General features: G+C 47.7%; 1 protein-coding gene across 1 annotated transcript in view; it reads right to left on the reverse strand.

The window, feature by feature from the left end:
* The window catches only part of LOC126540846 (uncharacterized), a 97,723-nt gene that overhangs the window by 60,819 nt on the left and 21,499 nt on the right, over positions 1–15,405 (reverse strand). Inside the window, exons 7-9 of the mRNA XM_050187674.2 lie at positions 10,601–10,701; positions 2,978–3,078; positions 459–580 (exon numbers count right to left, since the gene is read on the reverse strand). Of these exons, the coding sequence (XP_050043631.2) occupies positions 459–580; positions 2,978–3,078; positions 10,601–10,701 (324 nt within the window). The remainder of the gene's footprint in view (positions 1–458; positions 581–2,977; positions 3,079–10,600; positions 10,702–15,405) is intronic.

The raw sequence follows: 15,405 nt of genomic DNA on the forward strand, positions 1-15,405 counted from the left end.
ATGCACTTTTGGAGTACTTTTTGCGCATGCTACATGTTTTCCAAATTGCCTTAAGCTACTGTAAAAAAGCTACACTTGCATAATTGCATAAGTGACACGTGTGATCCCACACGTGTCACTTATGCAAGCGTAGGTTTTGGCGGCCGTGGTGTCACGGTAATTTCTCGCACGTAATGAATACAAAGCAAGGCCGTAACCTTGCGCCAAAGTAAGCTTTAGTGGCGAAGCGCCGATCGCTTGGGCACAAAACGGCGCCAATAAATGGAAACCACGCTGGCTCAACTGTTCGGTATGCCAACACGCCGTGCCACGCGCCAGTGTAACACCAATACCCAACCGAAGGAAAACTGCGTTTCAGCTGTTTAATTGCCATTATTTCCTTTTTTGCCACCATACATGAGGCGCACCTGCAAGCATCAGTGATGCGGCTCTTATGCGTGAAGTAAAGTTGTTCTCACCGTCTCCATGTCTTTGCCAATGAGTTCCCACCACTCCGAGTTGAGATGGATTCCGTAGCACGCCATCATGGAGGGGTTCACGTACAGGGGCTCTGTGTCCTCGGCAGTCACCACGACTTCAGCTGCATGGACGATTTGGGAAACATCTCACGCCGAAGTTGCCGGGAACTGCTTCTTTTTCCCTCCTTAGAGTTCGATGACGTACACTGATTCTCACTGGCGCAGGAAACGAGCTCTTGTGGCGCTCTCTCCCTTTGCTAGCGCTCTATAGCGACGGCTCAAGCTACTCCAATTCCCCACCGCAGGTGAGCGTAGCAGCAAGTAAGCTATTGGCCCAGGCACTTGCTTGGGCCAATAACTCATCTACTGCAAGACCAAGCGACTGTTCATTTGCGAGAGGGCAAACGCATGTGCTCCCATGCGCGAGCTTAACACTTCTTTGTTCCCCTTAACAGTGGTTTGCGCAATACTCTACTGAGATTACGTACAGCAATCGCTTCAGTGCACATTCGATACAGCTTAATTAGGGCAGTAATATAGCCCATTACGCCTACGGCGTTAAGCTACGCAGAGCGTCAGTAACGGATATGCTACCGGCATTTTTTTTCATATGATTTCTACACAGAACATAAGCGCCTGTGGTGTCCAGTCTTTTCGCCTTTGTGTCTGCAGTGTTTTACTTACGCTACAATGGAAGGCTTCGCCAAGTATCAATCAACTAGCCAAAGCGCAACTTCTTTCAAGACGACGTTAAATAAGCAAAATTTCCTTATACAAGTGTACATAGCGGTGCACTTAACGTACTTTTTGCTGTTTAATCAGTATCATTAAGTAGAATGAACTTTTTATTGTGATATTAACTATATGGACACTCCAACAAAATTTTCGCACTCATCGTCGCCCGTGAGGTCCCGTATAAATTGAGGGATATTTATGCTATATGCCATGTCTGGCTTAAATGACATGCGCTGTATGCCGGTTATATTGCCACACGATTCTATTACTCACAAGTTGCTCACACCAGGTATTACATTCTTTACAAAATTATTCCTCGGAAATTTGAGAATGGCAGCCCACTGAATCATTATACCCACAGCGCATGCGTTTTACTTTAATTCATGCTGCCATTACACAAGCGAGTCTTACACTTCCTGTAGTATGTTAACATGTTGTTATCGCATTCATTGCTCCGCCCTTATGGCGAAACTGACAGTTGTTTTTGGATAAACATTTTCACGCCGACCGATGTTCAGGCCTCAGTCACTCGAGATAATCACCGCGGCGGTATGATATAACAGCAGTACTAATTTTGAATACGCACTCTGCTATATTCACTTTGACGATGGCTCAGACAGCGCTGACAAAATGGTACAAGAGCCACCTGCCGAAACGGTCACGTGAGAAAGGCCAAACTACAACAGAGATGTCAAGGGGCTTCCTTAGTAACATCTCTTTCCGCGTTGTGATGCCTACAATTATTTACGATATAGTGCAATGTGACGAGTTCAGCGATCACAGTAACGAATTTCACGCGAGAGGTATGCGTGTGCGTGCATCGGCATATGACGCTGGCTTAACAGGAGGGTGTCCGAGAACTGACAGCCCCTGCAATTTAGTCTGCAAATACTTAAGAGCACTCTACCAAGGTTTCATAAGAAATACAGCGAATTGGTTATCGATATATATATATATCCAGTGACGTTAACTCTATTCTGATTTAAACCGGTTGTAGATAGATTGTTTTTGCTTTGATGTATTCTTTCATTTATTATTATTTTGTTCCAGTTTATTTAGACATTATGCATAGTTCTTTTCATCACTCGAATGGTGGTCTTTTCAGAGTTGCCTGGAATTTTAGTTTCAATTTGTGTGCACAGTGTACAAAGATTCACGAGTGTGTTCCTTCATTATTTGGTGATTGCATGTTACTATTTATTTCTGTTAAGCATAAAACTTAAAAACACTGAAAGCACCACATTTAGTGTTGCTTTTTTCTGATAACGCGACACCTTAGTTATAAAATGTTATGTAACAGTGTGACTCGGTGAATATTTATGAAAACTCCACATTATCGGGGGTTACGGTTCCTTCAAGCCGGTCTTGCTGCTTTCTTCCCTAAGCTCATCAAATGTTTTTATGAAAAGAATAAAGAAAGGAAAAATGTTTTTGGCGGGAGGAAGTGGGGAGGGGGCTTACAGCGCTGAGGCATTCTTATCTACAGACATGTAGACATGTACGCGAAACATTGACATGCACATATAAGGCTGGGCTAGCATTGGAAACATATAGGGAGGCTCACCTTTAAACGGAGCACATTTCAGACACGTCAGTGCGTTCATTCTGCACCGGGCGAATAACTACACTGCCATATCGCGGCTGAAAGGCGCACCACGGTGTGCGCGCTATGATCGCCAACCGTGAGATACGATGGGTCTAGGCTGAGCTACGCAGCTGACTCGATTGGCTTAATACTTTTCCAAAATTCGAGGCACCTCGACCCAGCAGAGGCATGTGCGTACCATGGGTCGTGTTCAGCCAGGCAACGGCGACAGCAGCGGGTGCGCGAGCATCTACGGCGCTCGTCGTGGCGTCCTTGGCGAATGGCGTGGTATCGTTCGTCCTGCCGAAAGCAACCGTAATGTTTAGCTCTATAGTGCAGCAGCCGGCCAGGAGTTTGTGCGTATCCCCTCCATGTATGCCGTCTGTTACTGCCTACCCATATTAGCGAACCTGCGCAGGAATTCACATTCACACACACTCAACAAATGTGTTACACTCTTAAAGGTGTTCGCCACTCACACGGGCAGCGCCCCCTAATATTAGGGCTTTAAAAATTATTTATAGCGAACGACAACGAGCTTTAAAAGGACACTGAAGAGCAAAATCATTTCTTCTGAATCCGCGAATCACTCTTGCACAGTACCTAAAACTCCATTTCTACCGAGAGAACCCGCTTGGTAGGTAGAAAAAAAAAAGGAAAAACGAGAAACGCAATAGACGGGTGGCGACGCCACCTTGAAATTGCCGCACCAGCTCGCCGCTGTGACGTCATAGAGTGTGACAGCGTCTGCTAGGTTCCAGTTAATCTCTTAGCGGTAAAGACTGACTACATTGTGCCCTAAAGGAGCCAAAGACTGAATATGACAAGCTTCGCGAACTTTTACTGAGTCAACGCGTCCCAAAACACGAAATAATTCAAAATACGTGACGTCACACTAACGTGCCGCCTTTGGTGTTTCGGCGCGAAACTTAAAAAATATGAAGCTGTGAGTTTCACTTTATCTTTTAACAAATGACATAATTGTATAATTAACGACAACATAGTTCTAATAGAATGCTATATCAGTAGAAATTGATTTATCGTTTTGCTTTAGTGACCCTTTAACTAGACGCGATATCAGAATAGGCGTAGTTGAAACCAGTCTAATAATTCTGACAATACTTCAATAAGGTATTGTTCAAGTATTATTCAAGTATGCACCATCTAGCCCAAATGAATGTTGTGCTGAAAATTCTGACAACCTTGGACGCACAGAAATACCTGAGAAGAGATTTTGACAACGATCGCTTTGAAAGTGTATTGAATTCTCTTTTCGGTCGTCTATTGCAGTTATTCTAACTATATACTTGCCTGAGAAAATCGCCAATCGGCAAACAAGGCATTTCGTTGGGCCCTAAAAAGAATTCTGTCTTTCAGCTTCAACGTGAGGGTGTTTGCCTTGGAACAACCAAACACCCTTTATGCGACCCATAAAGGTGCGAGAATGTTTAGTGTGCACGAAGACAAAAACGCGGACAGAACTCGCACAGTACAGCACTTTATTAGGCTACTGCGTAGCCCTGCCTCGACATAGAGATTACTACAAAAAAAAAATCCTAGATTTAGCTCTGGCTTTGCGATGTCTCAAATGCCATGGGAATGATGGTTTGTATGTACATGGAGTTGTCCAATTTGCGTGCTCGTGCATTCATCATATCTTTTAGCGGCGTTATCCGTTACGCTTTACCAAGCAGTGATTACCAAATACAGCAAGACCCTGCTGTGCATATGCGTAATCATCGCGAATTGTTGTATTTTCGAATGCAATACCTTGTCCAAGAAGGAACAAGAAACATAGTCACAAATCCTTGTGAAGCCACAAAAACAAAGTGGCACATCTATGTTATTCCAACACCGGCTGCACCGCCACAGATGCGCATCTCTTTTAGACACTAACGCAAGAACTACCTTCAAGTAACTTTTCCGGATAACTGCGTGCCTCTACGGCCGAGGTCTGCGCGATGAGTTTCAGGAAAGTGCACTCGCACCTGCTTGCTCCTCGAAGAAAAAAAATGTCATCTCCTGTCTTAGGGGTCCACAGAATGTCGTGTTTTGTAGTGAGTGCATCGCGCGGGACGCGTCGCTTTGCGTTTTCGCACCAAAGAATCAAGCGCTGCGCCTTGCCTGCGCTCATGTACAATTTCTCGAGTATTTTAGAATAGAATTATTTATAAAATTACTATGAGCTGCAAAACGCCTGCGAGCTTCTGTATAGGCGCATTATTTCTGTATTTCTGCATTATTTTGTGTAAAACATTTCAAGCGCATCAATAAACTGAAACTGAAACTGAAACGATAATGTTGTTAGCCACTTTCTTTCGCGATGGATAAGCTTGGCGGGCTCTTTGCGAGGGTATGACGAGAAACCTTCCAGGGCCTGTGTTTGTAAACGGCGCAAGAGAACATATTGGGTGGTGTGTCACAGTACAGCCAGCCAAGGCTACGCTGCTGTTAAATTTGGAGCAATGTTTGGCGCAGACATTTCCAAAACAAACGCTGCCTGTAGAGCATACTCGCGACCAAGCACAACCCGATGTAGCAGCTCTGTTCTACTCCACAAATTATTACCTTCCGTACTTGTTAGGCCGTTAGGACCTCTAATATTCATGTTATATTCCATCCATCAAGGCCTTGTGGCTTTCGCAATAGTGGCACAGCCATGAAATTTTCCAATTTTGTTACAGCCCCATTCGTGTGTTCTCATTCCAGACTGCTCACAACGATCACGCTTTTGTACTCAAATAAGTTTGCCAATGACCAGTGTTAGATACGGGACCTTTTTCTGAGCCCCCTTCGACTTCACCAGACCACATCGAATCGCACCACAGCTAATTGAGAAGCGCAGAAGCAGGGATGCCACATTCCAGAGGCGCGCACGTGCAAACAAGTTGAATGCCCCCACTTCGTACGCCGCCGGTGGAGCTATTCAATGCTTGACTCTTCCAGAAAGCGAGGGGATAGCCCGGCACTGTTGCAAGTAAAGTGGGTCCCGAAGCAAGACGGCTGTGATGTACCGGGAAGGCCTGGCAGGGTAGCCCCCATGCGCCCATTGTGCCGACGCGTTGCAAGTCAGCGAGGCAAGACCGCAGGGAGAAGTAAGACACCGTGAAATTCTGCCCGCCTTGGTCCGCCATCGGCCCCACCTGGCTATTGTGACGGCGAGTTTCAAATCAGCAAGGCAAGACCGCAGGGGGACCAAGCGGCGACTCTCTTCACCGGGTATGACACCATCGCACGGGCGCCTACCATTGGCCGAAAATGGCGTCATCTGAGCGGGCTCGCCCATTGGCCGAACGTCGTTTTAAGCCAAGACACCAAAGGGCTTAAAAGACGAAGACCGGGAGCAGCAGGGGAGCATTCCGCAGCATTCCTAGAGCATTCCCTGATTCATCTCTTTCGAGCTTCTTGCGACGGGCCGCAGCGTCCGAGTTGCTGCCGGCCCGTAATGAATTTACTACTGTTAATTGACGCTCACTGTAAATAATGTGAATAAACCTCCCAAGTTTTTTCATCTCGAAGTCCCCCTCGACTCCTACACCAGGCACTTCGCTGTGACCTCGAGGCTTTTGTACGGCAGTAGGCTTGCAAATTATCAGACACCTTGCTGTGCCATTGAAGCAAGGAACGTTCCCACAACGTAAATTATCACCGCCACAGTTGACAAGCAAGCAAGAGAGGCATGGCAATGCGAGGACACGAGTTCCACACGCAGGATCGCAGACGTTTGTCAGTTCAGTGCGAAATAAAAAAATTTGTAGGAAGAAAACTAATTTTTACATTCGCCGTTCATTTTTACTGGCTATCAAGACGTTGAGGTTTTGCTCTACATATTCCTACATGAAAGTTTGATGGTTTGTGCATGAGGGTTGATCATGGGAGGCTTTTCTGAACACTTCGCTGCTTACAGCGCACGTGGCCTAAGAGAATGTATGTTTTCTATAGACGCAAGTCACTTGTCACCTGAATTCATTGTGCGCACTTTTTTGTCTGATTCGACATTTGCCTGGGACGTCAGCTTCTTGGGAAGACGAATATTTTTCTTTCTTTAATTTATGAAATGTTCTGATGTGACGTACAGTATCGAGCATTGTTAGGGATCACGACGTTATAAGATATCCCAGCAGCTTAAGTTTGCCAGAACCATGGTGAATCAATCACAACTGTTTTATTCTATCCATGTTCGTTGTGCAGGCGCTTGTTACAACTCAATACCACAAAGACGTTAACTGCACGTTTCTCAGAAGGTCAACAAAGGCCCATCCATCAGCGCCTATCCAGACGTCAACGCAGAGTGGACAGCGACTCTTGACGGGTCACAACCCAAAAAGCGCCATTACCGCATCATTACCTGGCAGCCTGAGCTAAGGATGAAGGAGGTGGGGGAGGGGGGGGGGGGAGTCTAATGCTATCAAACAACGACGGCGAGCTAGGATTCGCAGTTAGGCGTTTGCCACGAGGCAAAACCACCACCCATCCATCAGCGTCTATCCAGAGGTCAACGCAACGTGGTGGTCCACGAAAGGCCACCAACCCCACACTAAGGGGGGTCCCATTCAATGCTACCAAACAACGACGGCGACGTTGCATTCGCCGGTTGCATCGGGCTTCGGAGGCGGGGTTACTGCGTTGTGTTGCAAGCATGGGCGTGGTATCGCAACGGATTCGACGATTGTGATTTGATGCTGGTCACTTTTCAGATTCCCTAGTTGACTTGCCTAGGGAAGACGATGGTATGAAATGCGAATACTTTTCGAGCAGTGGAAAGAGCGTCCTGATCGTCCTGAACTTGCTCCCGCGTGGACTGGGCATCCGCACTGCAGCCGTGTAACTAAGCCAATAAACCCCTTTTCCTCCATTTCCTAGAACATGACGTAGCAGTTGATGGGCTGGATGTATTCCTTGCGCTAACGCCTCATCAAGCTGCAACATTCTATGATATGGCACAAAATCTTGCATGCCTCCATTTGTATTATTAGGTATCCGCATTAAGAGTCGTATAGGGCGAATTTTTCGCACGAAGTTATATAGTAGTAGTGAAAAAATTCCTTCGGAGTGGATGGTTTCTAGGCCTACGCGGGAATGGGGTGAACATATCGCCGAGAGCTGAATGGTGAGAGGCGCGTGATGTATGAGGTGCAGTTCAGCCGCGCCTCTACGCAGCATTCGCCTTGCTGGATGACATTGCATTGGGCGGCATGACGACGTCTGATTATTTGTAGCAGCTGAGAAGTGTCCATGGTAAATGAGGCGAGATGTCCTTCAGCTCATCATGTTGAGGGAATCGTAAAGTTACGCTGGCGTCAATACTATGGGCACTGACTGTGTAGTACATGCGGAGGCGTTGTGTAATTTAATCTGTGCGTTGATCGCAGCTTGTACGAGAACGGCCAGTAGAAGAAACATTACGCCAGTATTCAGAGAATGCTCTGTGATTAATCATGATAACGCATCATCACAGCATTTGTGTCGCACTCGGGTGGTGTTGAAATTTGTCTTTTGGGCCACCTTATTTTTAGACATACGCGTACATTTAAAATATTATTAGTTGGACATTACAAACCTGCGACATTTTGCACTGTTCACTGTTGCGTTCCTATCGCAATCAAGATCAGATGGCATGGCAATGAACGGCGGCCTTGTAATTCATGAAAGGAAATTTAGGCAAGGGGGCGCCTTGAACTGCCTCATGTGGCGCGAGTCAGCAGCAAAGTGAACGAGAGATGGCAGCACTGGCGCTTCCGTCGCCCAAGCGCGTCGGCCGCTTCTCAGCCAGCTGAGTAGGGCTGAGTCACTTGTATTTCACGAGATAGCGATAACGCGGCCTAGAACGCGCGCTGACTACCATTGGTCGGCCGCGTATGCTGTCTCAAAGCAGAAAACAAGCACGTTGGCGCCAATATACGTTGACTACTTCCGCTTCTTGGCGACGCCTATTCTTGTCAATGAACCAGACGACGTCTTGAATGCAACCGACTACGGAAGCGACAGACACTTTTGACGGAATACTCGTAAGCTTTAAAAAAATTATGGGTATTTACGTGCCAAAACCACGATCTGATTATGAGGCACGCTATAGTGGGGGACGCCGCAAAATTGGACCCCGTGGGGTTCTTTAATGTGCACCTAAATCTAAGTAGACGGGTGTTTTCGAATTTCGCACCCATCGATATGCGGCCGCCGCGGCTGGCATTCCATCCCGCGACCTCGTGCTTACCAGCATAACACCATAGTTACTAAGCAAGCACGGCGGGTGATCGCAAGCTTTGAGCTGGGTGCTTTATTATTCCGAGACCAATGATTATGGACACTTCAAGTGCATTTCCGTTGTCGGCGTCGCCGTGAGGTATCGTATAAAGGCTAAGGGCAATAGCACCGACGCCGCGCGCCCTACGCTGTATGTGCGAGTGAAGGCTTGCTAGGGGAGCCGACGATCGCGGCTGAATCTCGCCCGCTCGAAAGAGACGAAATCGGGCAGGAAGCGCGCCGTCTCCCGTCGAGCGCGAGGACCGAGGGGAAGGGAGAGAAGTTGGGGTGGCGTTCCACTACGGCGGCAGCTGAGCGGGTGGCAGCTGCTCGCGGTCTCCCGCCGGCTATCTTGAGAGCGATCTGCGTTGGGGACAGAGTTTAGGTGCGTCGGCGGCTCGTAGCTTTGCGAGTGCTGTGTGTTCGCGGCGCTCACTTTTCACTAAAGCGATAGACAGCATGAATGCCACTTCGCTAGTTTCCACTGTCATCGAGTCAGATGTCTTCATGTTTGCTTGTGCACGCGTGACACCATGCTTGTTTAGTTAGTGCGCCTGTATTTACACGTTTGTACGGCAAATAATAGAGGACGACGCAACGAGCTATTGAAAGAAGAATGATGGGTGTAACATTAAGGGATACGAGCGGATTGGGTAAGGGAACAAACGCGAGTTAATGACATCTTAGTTGAAATCAAGGAAAAGAAATGGGCATGGGCAGGACAAGTAATGAGGAGGGAAGATAACCGATGGTCATTAAGGGTTACGGACTGGATTCCAAGGGAAGGGAAACGTAGGAGGGCGCGGCAGAAAGTTAGGTGGGCGGATGAGATTAAGAAGTTTGCAGGGACGACATGGCCACAATTAGTACATGAACGGGGTAGTTGGAGAAGTATGGGAGAGGCCTTTGCCCTGCAGTGGGAGTAACCATGCTGATGACGATCATGATGATGATAATCATGGCAAATAACACTACTATCCTAATTTCATATAGCTGTCCACTAGTTTGCTATCGCAATCGATGCTTCGCCTTTTGTGCGAAGCTGAGACTTCTTTTTTACTGAGGAGGAAAACTGTATTGCTTTACCAGGAGAGATAGGTTCAGTGCCTTTTTTCAGTTTGTTAGCCAAAAGGTCAAGTTTGCGTCCCGTTAGGAGAGTGAAACGAGGTCATCTACGCGATATTATAAGTGTAGCGCCGACGTCACGCCTCGAAGAAAATGGCGGAATGTTTAGAACAAAGCTCTTTGTCTAATCGTCATGGCGCCATTTTTTTACTTATCTTTCTAGCATTTCAAGTATTCTGAGTTTTCTAAACAAGCTAAGACATTTATGAATACGAGGGTAACACTCGCATTGACTGATAGGCCACGCATCTTGGCCGCAGCACGCGATGCACCCAACAGGCCTAGAAGACCAACAAGATTGAGGACGAAGACACTCCAGACGTCGGAGACTGTAGGAAATAGCGACCGTGCTGGCCGACAATCGGCTTTTGAATAACTTGTTGCAAGCAGTGAAAGGGGAAATGCGGCCTGCACCGAGCCTGGTGTTCACGCAGACACGCAAAGGTTCGCTTACGGTTCCTTCCATGTGATCTTTTTTTGGGTTCCCAGCTCCCTGTCCAGCTTCTTTGTCTTGAATTTTTCCGTGCGCCAGCGAGCGATGTTTTCTCCAGTAATCTGCGAAGGCGTAAACGTTGTGTGAGCAAACAACGTTCTGTAGCGTACGATGATCATGCTTTTTAAGTTTAGCCTTTCTTCGTGTACATTGCCCGAGTGACAGTTGCCGGTAAACATCAAATATACTTCTTACGAACGCGAGAAAAAGTGAACTGTTTCTGTTGGAAATAATTTCTTACACAGCGATATTACTTACGAAGAAATGTAACTCACCCAACTGATGAGCTTGTTGATAAAATGCATACTACAACCGGAACACGTAAGAAGCAGTGTCTAGATTCTCCAAATTGTTTGTTCGCGTAGAGCTAAAGTGCGTAAAGCACATAACATGCTCGTGACAATTCATGTGCAATTTAATCTTAACTGTGGTCGTAGATGTTTCGTAGAGCTTAGTGAAGAAACTGCCAACTTTAGTCTCATTCCTTTCGTCAACGGGCAACCCTGTGCTCCTCCGAACTCGCTCGGCAACGGGCATCCCTATCGAAATAAAGTTTAGTTGTTTTGTTCACCTCAAACGAAGCAGTCGGTTCTTTTTTGACCTACCATAATTTCCTCAAATATTTGGTGCCGAAACCCGGGAGAAACGATCGAACTTACCATTGAGGCAACGAGGTCAACAGACGTCGACACCACAACGAGCTCGGGGAAGACCAGCAACGATCCTCGGGCAGAAAACGGTCGACGAGGCGCGCCTTCAACAACAAGGCCTAACGACGCCACACCCAACTGAAACCGACACCACGACTCAAGCCCCATCGCGGTAAGCGAACTCTAAACATTGATGCCACGATGGAACGGCTCAAACTGAAAAGAAGTGCATTGAGAGCTCAAGTCACTAAACTGATTTCTGAAGCGGACTTATTCTTGGAGAGTCATGCAGACGAAGGAGCTCTTAATATATTGTCTGCGAGGCTTAGCGCCCTCCAAATACAGCTAAACGAGGTGGACGCCGCCATCGAGCCCTTAGTACAAGACCAAGACGCAGAGCTAAATTATGTGCGGACCATAGAATACAACGACCGTATCGTCGCACACATGGCAAAACTCCGCCAAGAAGCAGAAAAAGACCTGCTAACAAAACAAGCAGAAATGGCGGCGACGCGGGCGCGGACCGACGGCCCTCCGGCGGGGGCAAAGTGCAAAGTGAAACTGCCGAAGCTCGAGTTACAACGATTTAGCGGCGCCGCCACGGAGTGGCAGTCCTTCTGGGAGCAGTTCGAGCAAGCGGTGCACGGAAACGACGGCCTCTCCAACGCAGAGAAGTTTTTGTACTTGCGATCGGTGCTTTCGGGAAAAGCCGCAGCGGCCATTGCCGGCATTCAAGTGACTGGGGCAAATTACACCACTGTCATCGAACTTCTGAAAGAACGCTTCGGTCGACGAGACGTGCTGATTCAAGAACACCTGACTCAGTTACTCGAATTGCCACCGGTACAGAACGAAAAGGAGCACATCGGCCTACGTCGACTCTATGACCACCTGCAACGCAATATCGCTGGTCTCACGGCGCTCGGAGTCAAGACAGACAGTTACGGCGCCCTGCTCTCCTCCGCACTCCTGCGAATGCTGCCAACGGATCTTGTTGTCGGATACCATAAGGGACTTTCCGCTGCAAGCAAAGATGACGCGATCAGCATCAAGAGTTTGCAAGCTTTTCTTAAAACAGAAGTAGAGAGCCGGGAAAAGGCACTGCAACCTGGTAATCTCGCAGCCAGAGAATCAAAACATCGAGAGAAAGAAAAGAGCAAACCTCAGAAAGGGTCAGCAGCTTTTCTTTTTTCTGCGGGTGCTTCGAAGCAGTCCGATCCATGTGCATTCTGTGCTGCAAAAGATCATGCGACTCAAAATTGTCAGGCGAAGATCTCATTGGATGAAAAGAAGAAAAGGCTCACTGCAGCTGGCCGGTGCTTCCGATGCTGCATAAAAGGGCACACTTCAAGAGAATGCCGCAACAAAAGAATAAAATGCAAGGAATGTGGCAGAAGACATCTGACTCAGATGTGTGACCCGACATGGAAGCCACCCGAGAATAAAGCCACAGAGTTGCACTCTTGGGCAGAAAAGAAATCTGAAAAGGTACCAACTGTGCTGCTCCAAACCGCTCAAGTATGGGCAGAGGGACGAAGAAGAGCGCTCACTCGTCTACTCTTTGATGGAGGTAGCCAACGAAGCTTTGTCACTAAAAGACTTTCACGGGAACTGCAACTAGAGGTTGTAGGTGAAGAGGACATCACAATCTACCCATTCGGAGGAGCAGGAAACATTATCAAAGAGAAGCGCAGAAGAGTAAAAATTTGGCTAAGAAGTCAATACGACCGTAAAGAGCACTCTATCGAAGCTCTGGAAATACCTGAGATCTGCTCTGATCGGCTTCATGTTCCTGAGGACATCCTAAAAGAGGTGCAAGCGGACATGGATGAACTGGCAGATATGACTGTTGCGCCAGCTCATTTGATGGGAAGCGGGATCGACATTCTTATCGGTGCTGACTATTATTGGAGTTTGGTGTGTGGTGAAGTCAAGAAGCTGCAAGGCGCACTAGTTGCGGTAAAGACCGAATTTGGCTGGACTCTACAAGGAGCGATTCCCAGCAGTAGCTCAGCTGCCTACTGTTCAACCGTGGCAGTGCTTCGTGCCGGAGTGTTCGCCGACACAACCAGCTTGTCCAAGGAGCTTAAATCGTTCTGGGAACTTGAGAGCATTGGAATCATCGACTCTTGTGCCCAAACGAACGAAGAAAGCGAGGAAGTCATGAGCACATTTTCGGCATCGGTAGAGAAAATGGACAAGCGCTATGAGGTAGCACTGCCCTGGAAACCCTTGAACATGCAACTCGCCGACAACAAAGCTGTTGCAAAGAAGCGCTTGGCTAACCTCACGAAGAAGTTAATCAAAGATGAGGCGACACTGATTAAGTATGACGAGGCTATCCGTCAGTACCTGGAACAAGGGTTCGCAGAACGAGTTCCATCCCAAGAAAGCAACAACGATGTAAGCAGATTATACTACATGCCTCATCGTGCAGTTTTTAGACCTGACAGCCTTTCGACCAAGATTAGAGTAGTCTTTGACGCATCTTCTCACGATGCAGGTTGTATATCTCTGAACGAAGCCCTAGAACCAGGACCGAACTTGAATCCAGATTTACTTAAGGTTTTGCTGAACTTCAGAATTCATCGTGTTGGATTAAGTGCAGACATTGAAAAGGCATTTCTGCAAATTTCGGTGCAACCGGCTGATCGCGATGCCCTCCGATTTCTTTGGTATGGACATCTTCCAACGAAGGAAGACCCAGAGCCTCCTATTGAGGTCTGGAGAATGACTCGTGTCCCTTTTGGCGTGACAAGTAGTCCATTCCTCCTCGCAGCCACCGTGCGCCACCATCTGTCCACGACAGAAGATTATCCACAAATAAGAAAAACCATCAGCGAGAGCCTTTACGTGGACGACCTCATAACCGGAGCGAACACAGTGGAGGAGGCTACAGATTTCTACCGAGGGGCACTAGATGTCATGAATCGAGCAAGCATGACACTGCGTAAGTGGAACTCAAATTCCAAGAAGCTGCAACAGCTGTTCAATGACGAAGGAACCGGGTGCGCCCTTGGCTACGTGGAATGTCCAACAACAGGTGTCTCACGGGTCCTCGGACTTGTATGGGATAAGGACAGAGATCACCTAGCATTTTCCATGGAGGCCATCTTAGATTTCCTAGACCGAAACAGCAACACCAAACGATTCATACTTCAAGCATCGGCTCGTATATATGACCCACTTGGTCTCATTTCTCCGGTCACAGTTACAACCAAGTTGATGTTTCAAACACTGTGGGAATTGGGTATTGAGTGGGACGCCCCTCTGCCTGAAGAAGTAAAAGCAGCTTGGACGCAGTGGCACACCCAGCTACACCATTTAACGGACATAACAGTGTCAAGACGATATGGTAGCTTACCCAACGATAGCTGGAAGGAAGTACACATCTTCACAGATGCCAGCCCCAAAGCTTACGGCGCAGTTGCATATTTGCGCATCTCCGCGGTCAAGGAAGCAAAGGTTACTCTGGTCCTCTCAAAGTCCCGAGTAGCACCAATTAAGAGAATTTCTCTTCCAAGACTGGAATTGATGGGCATGGTGATAGGTGCTCGACTGAGGGAATATTTGGAGCGGTCACTGAGCCTTCCAATAGCCAAATGGTATCTGTGGACTGATTCATCTATTGCGTTGCATTGGGTTCGAGGTCCCGCCCAACAATGGAAACCCTTTGTCGCCAACAGAGTGTTGGAAATTCAGCAGCGATCGGACCCAGACATCTGGAATCACTGTTCTGGGATCGAAAATCCCGCCGACCTTTTGACAAGGGGAGTCACACCTCAGGCACTCAAGTCGAGCTCACTTTGGTGGAATGGACCTGCTTGGCTTTCGAAGCCACCTACTTGCTGGCCAAGGCATGAAGGCGCCGCTGACATGATCATCGCAGAGGAGGAAAGAAGAACGCTTCGCGTTCACAACGTGACTGTAAAGGAATCTGTCTTGCCTCTGCAGAAATATAGCTCCCTCTCTAGACTGGTTCGAGTGACAGCCTGGGTTTTACGATTTTTCCACAACGCCAGACACCCCGGCCAAAAATACGAAGGACCTATTACGACAGAGGAAGTTCAAAAGGCACATACTTGTTTGATTCTTCAAGTACAATTCGAGGCCTTT

This window comes from Dermacentor andersoni, chromosome 2 (assembly GCF_023375885.2).
Source record: "Dermacentor andersoni chromosome 2, qqDerAnde1_hic_scaffold, whole genome shotgun sequence".
NCBI lineage: Eukaryota > Metazoa > Arthropoda > Arachnida > Ixodida > Ixodidae > Dermacentor > Dermacentor andersoni.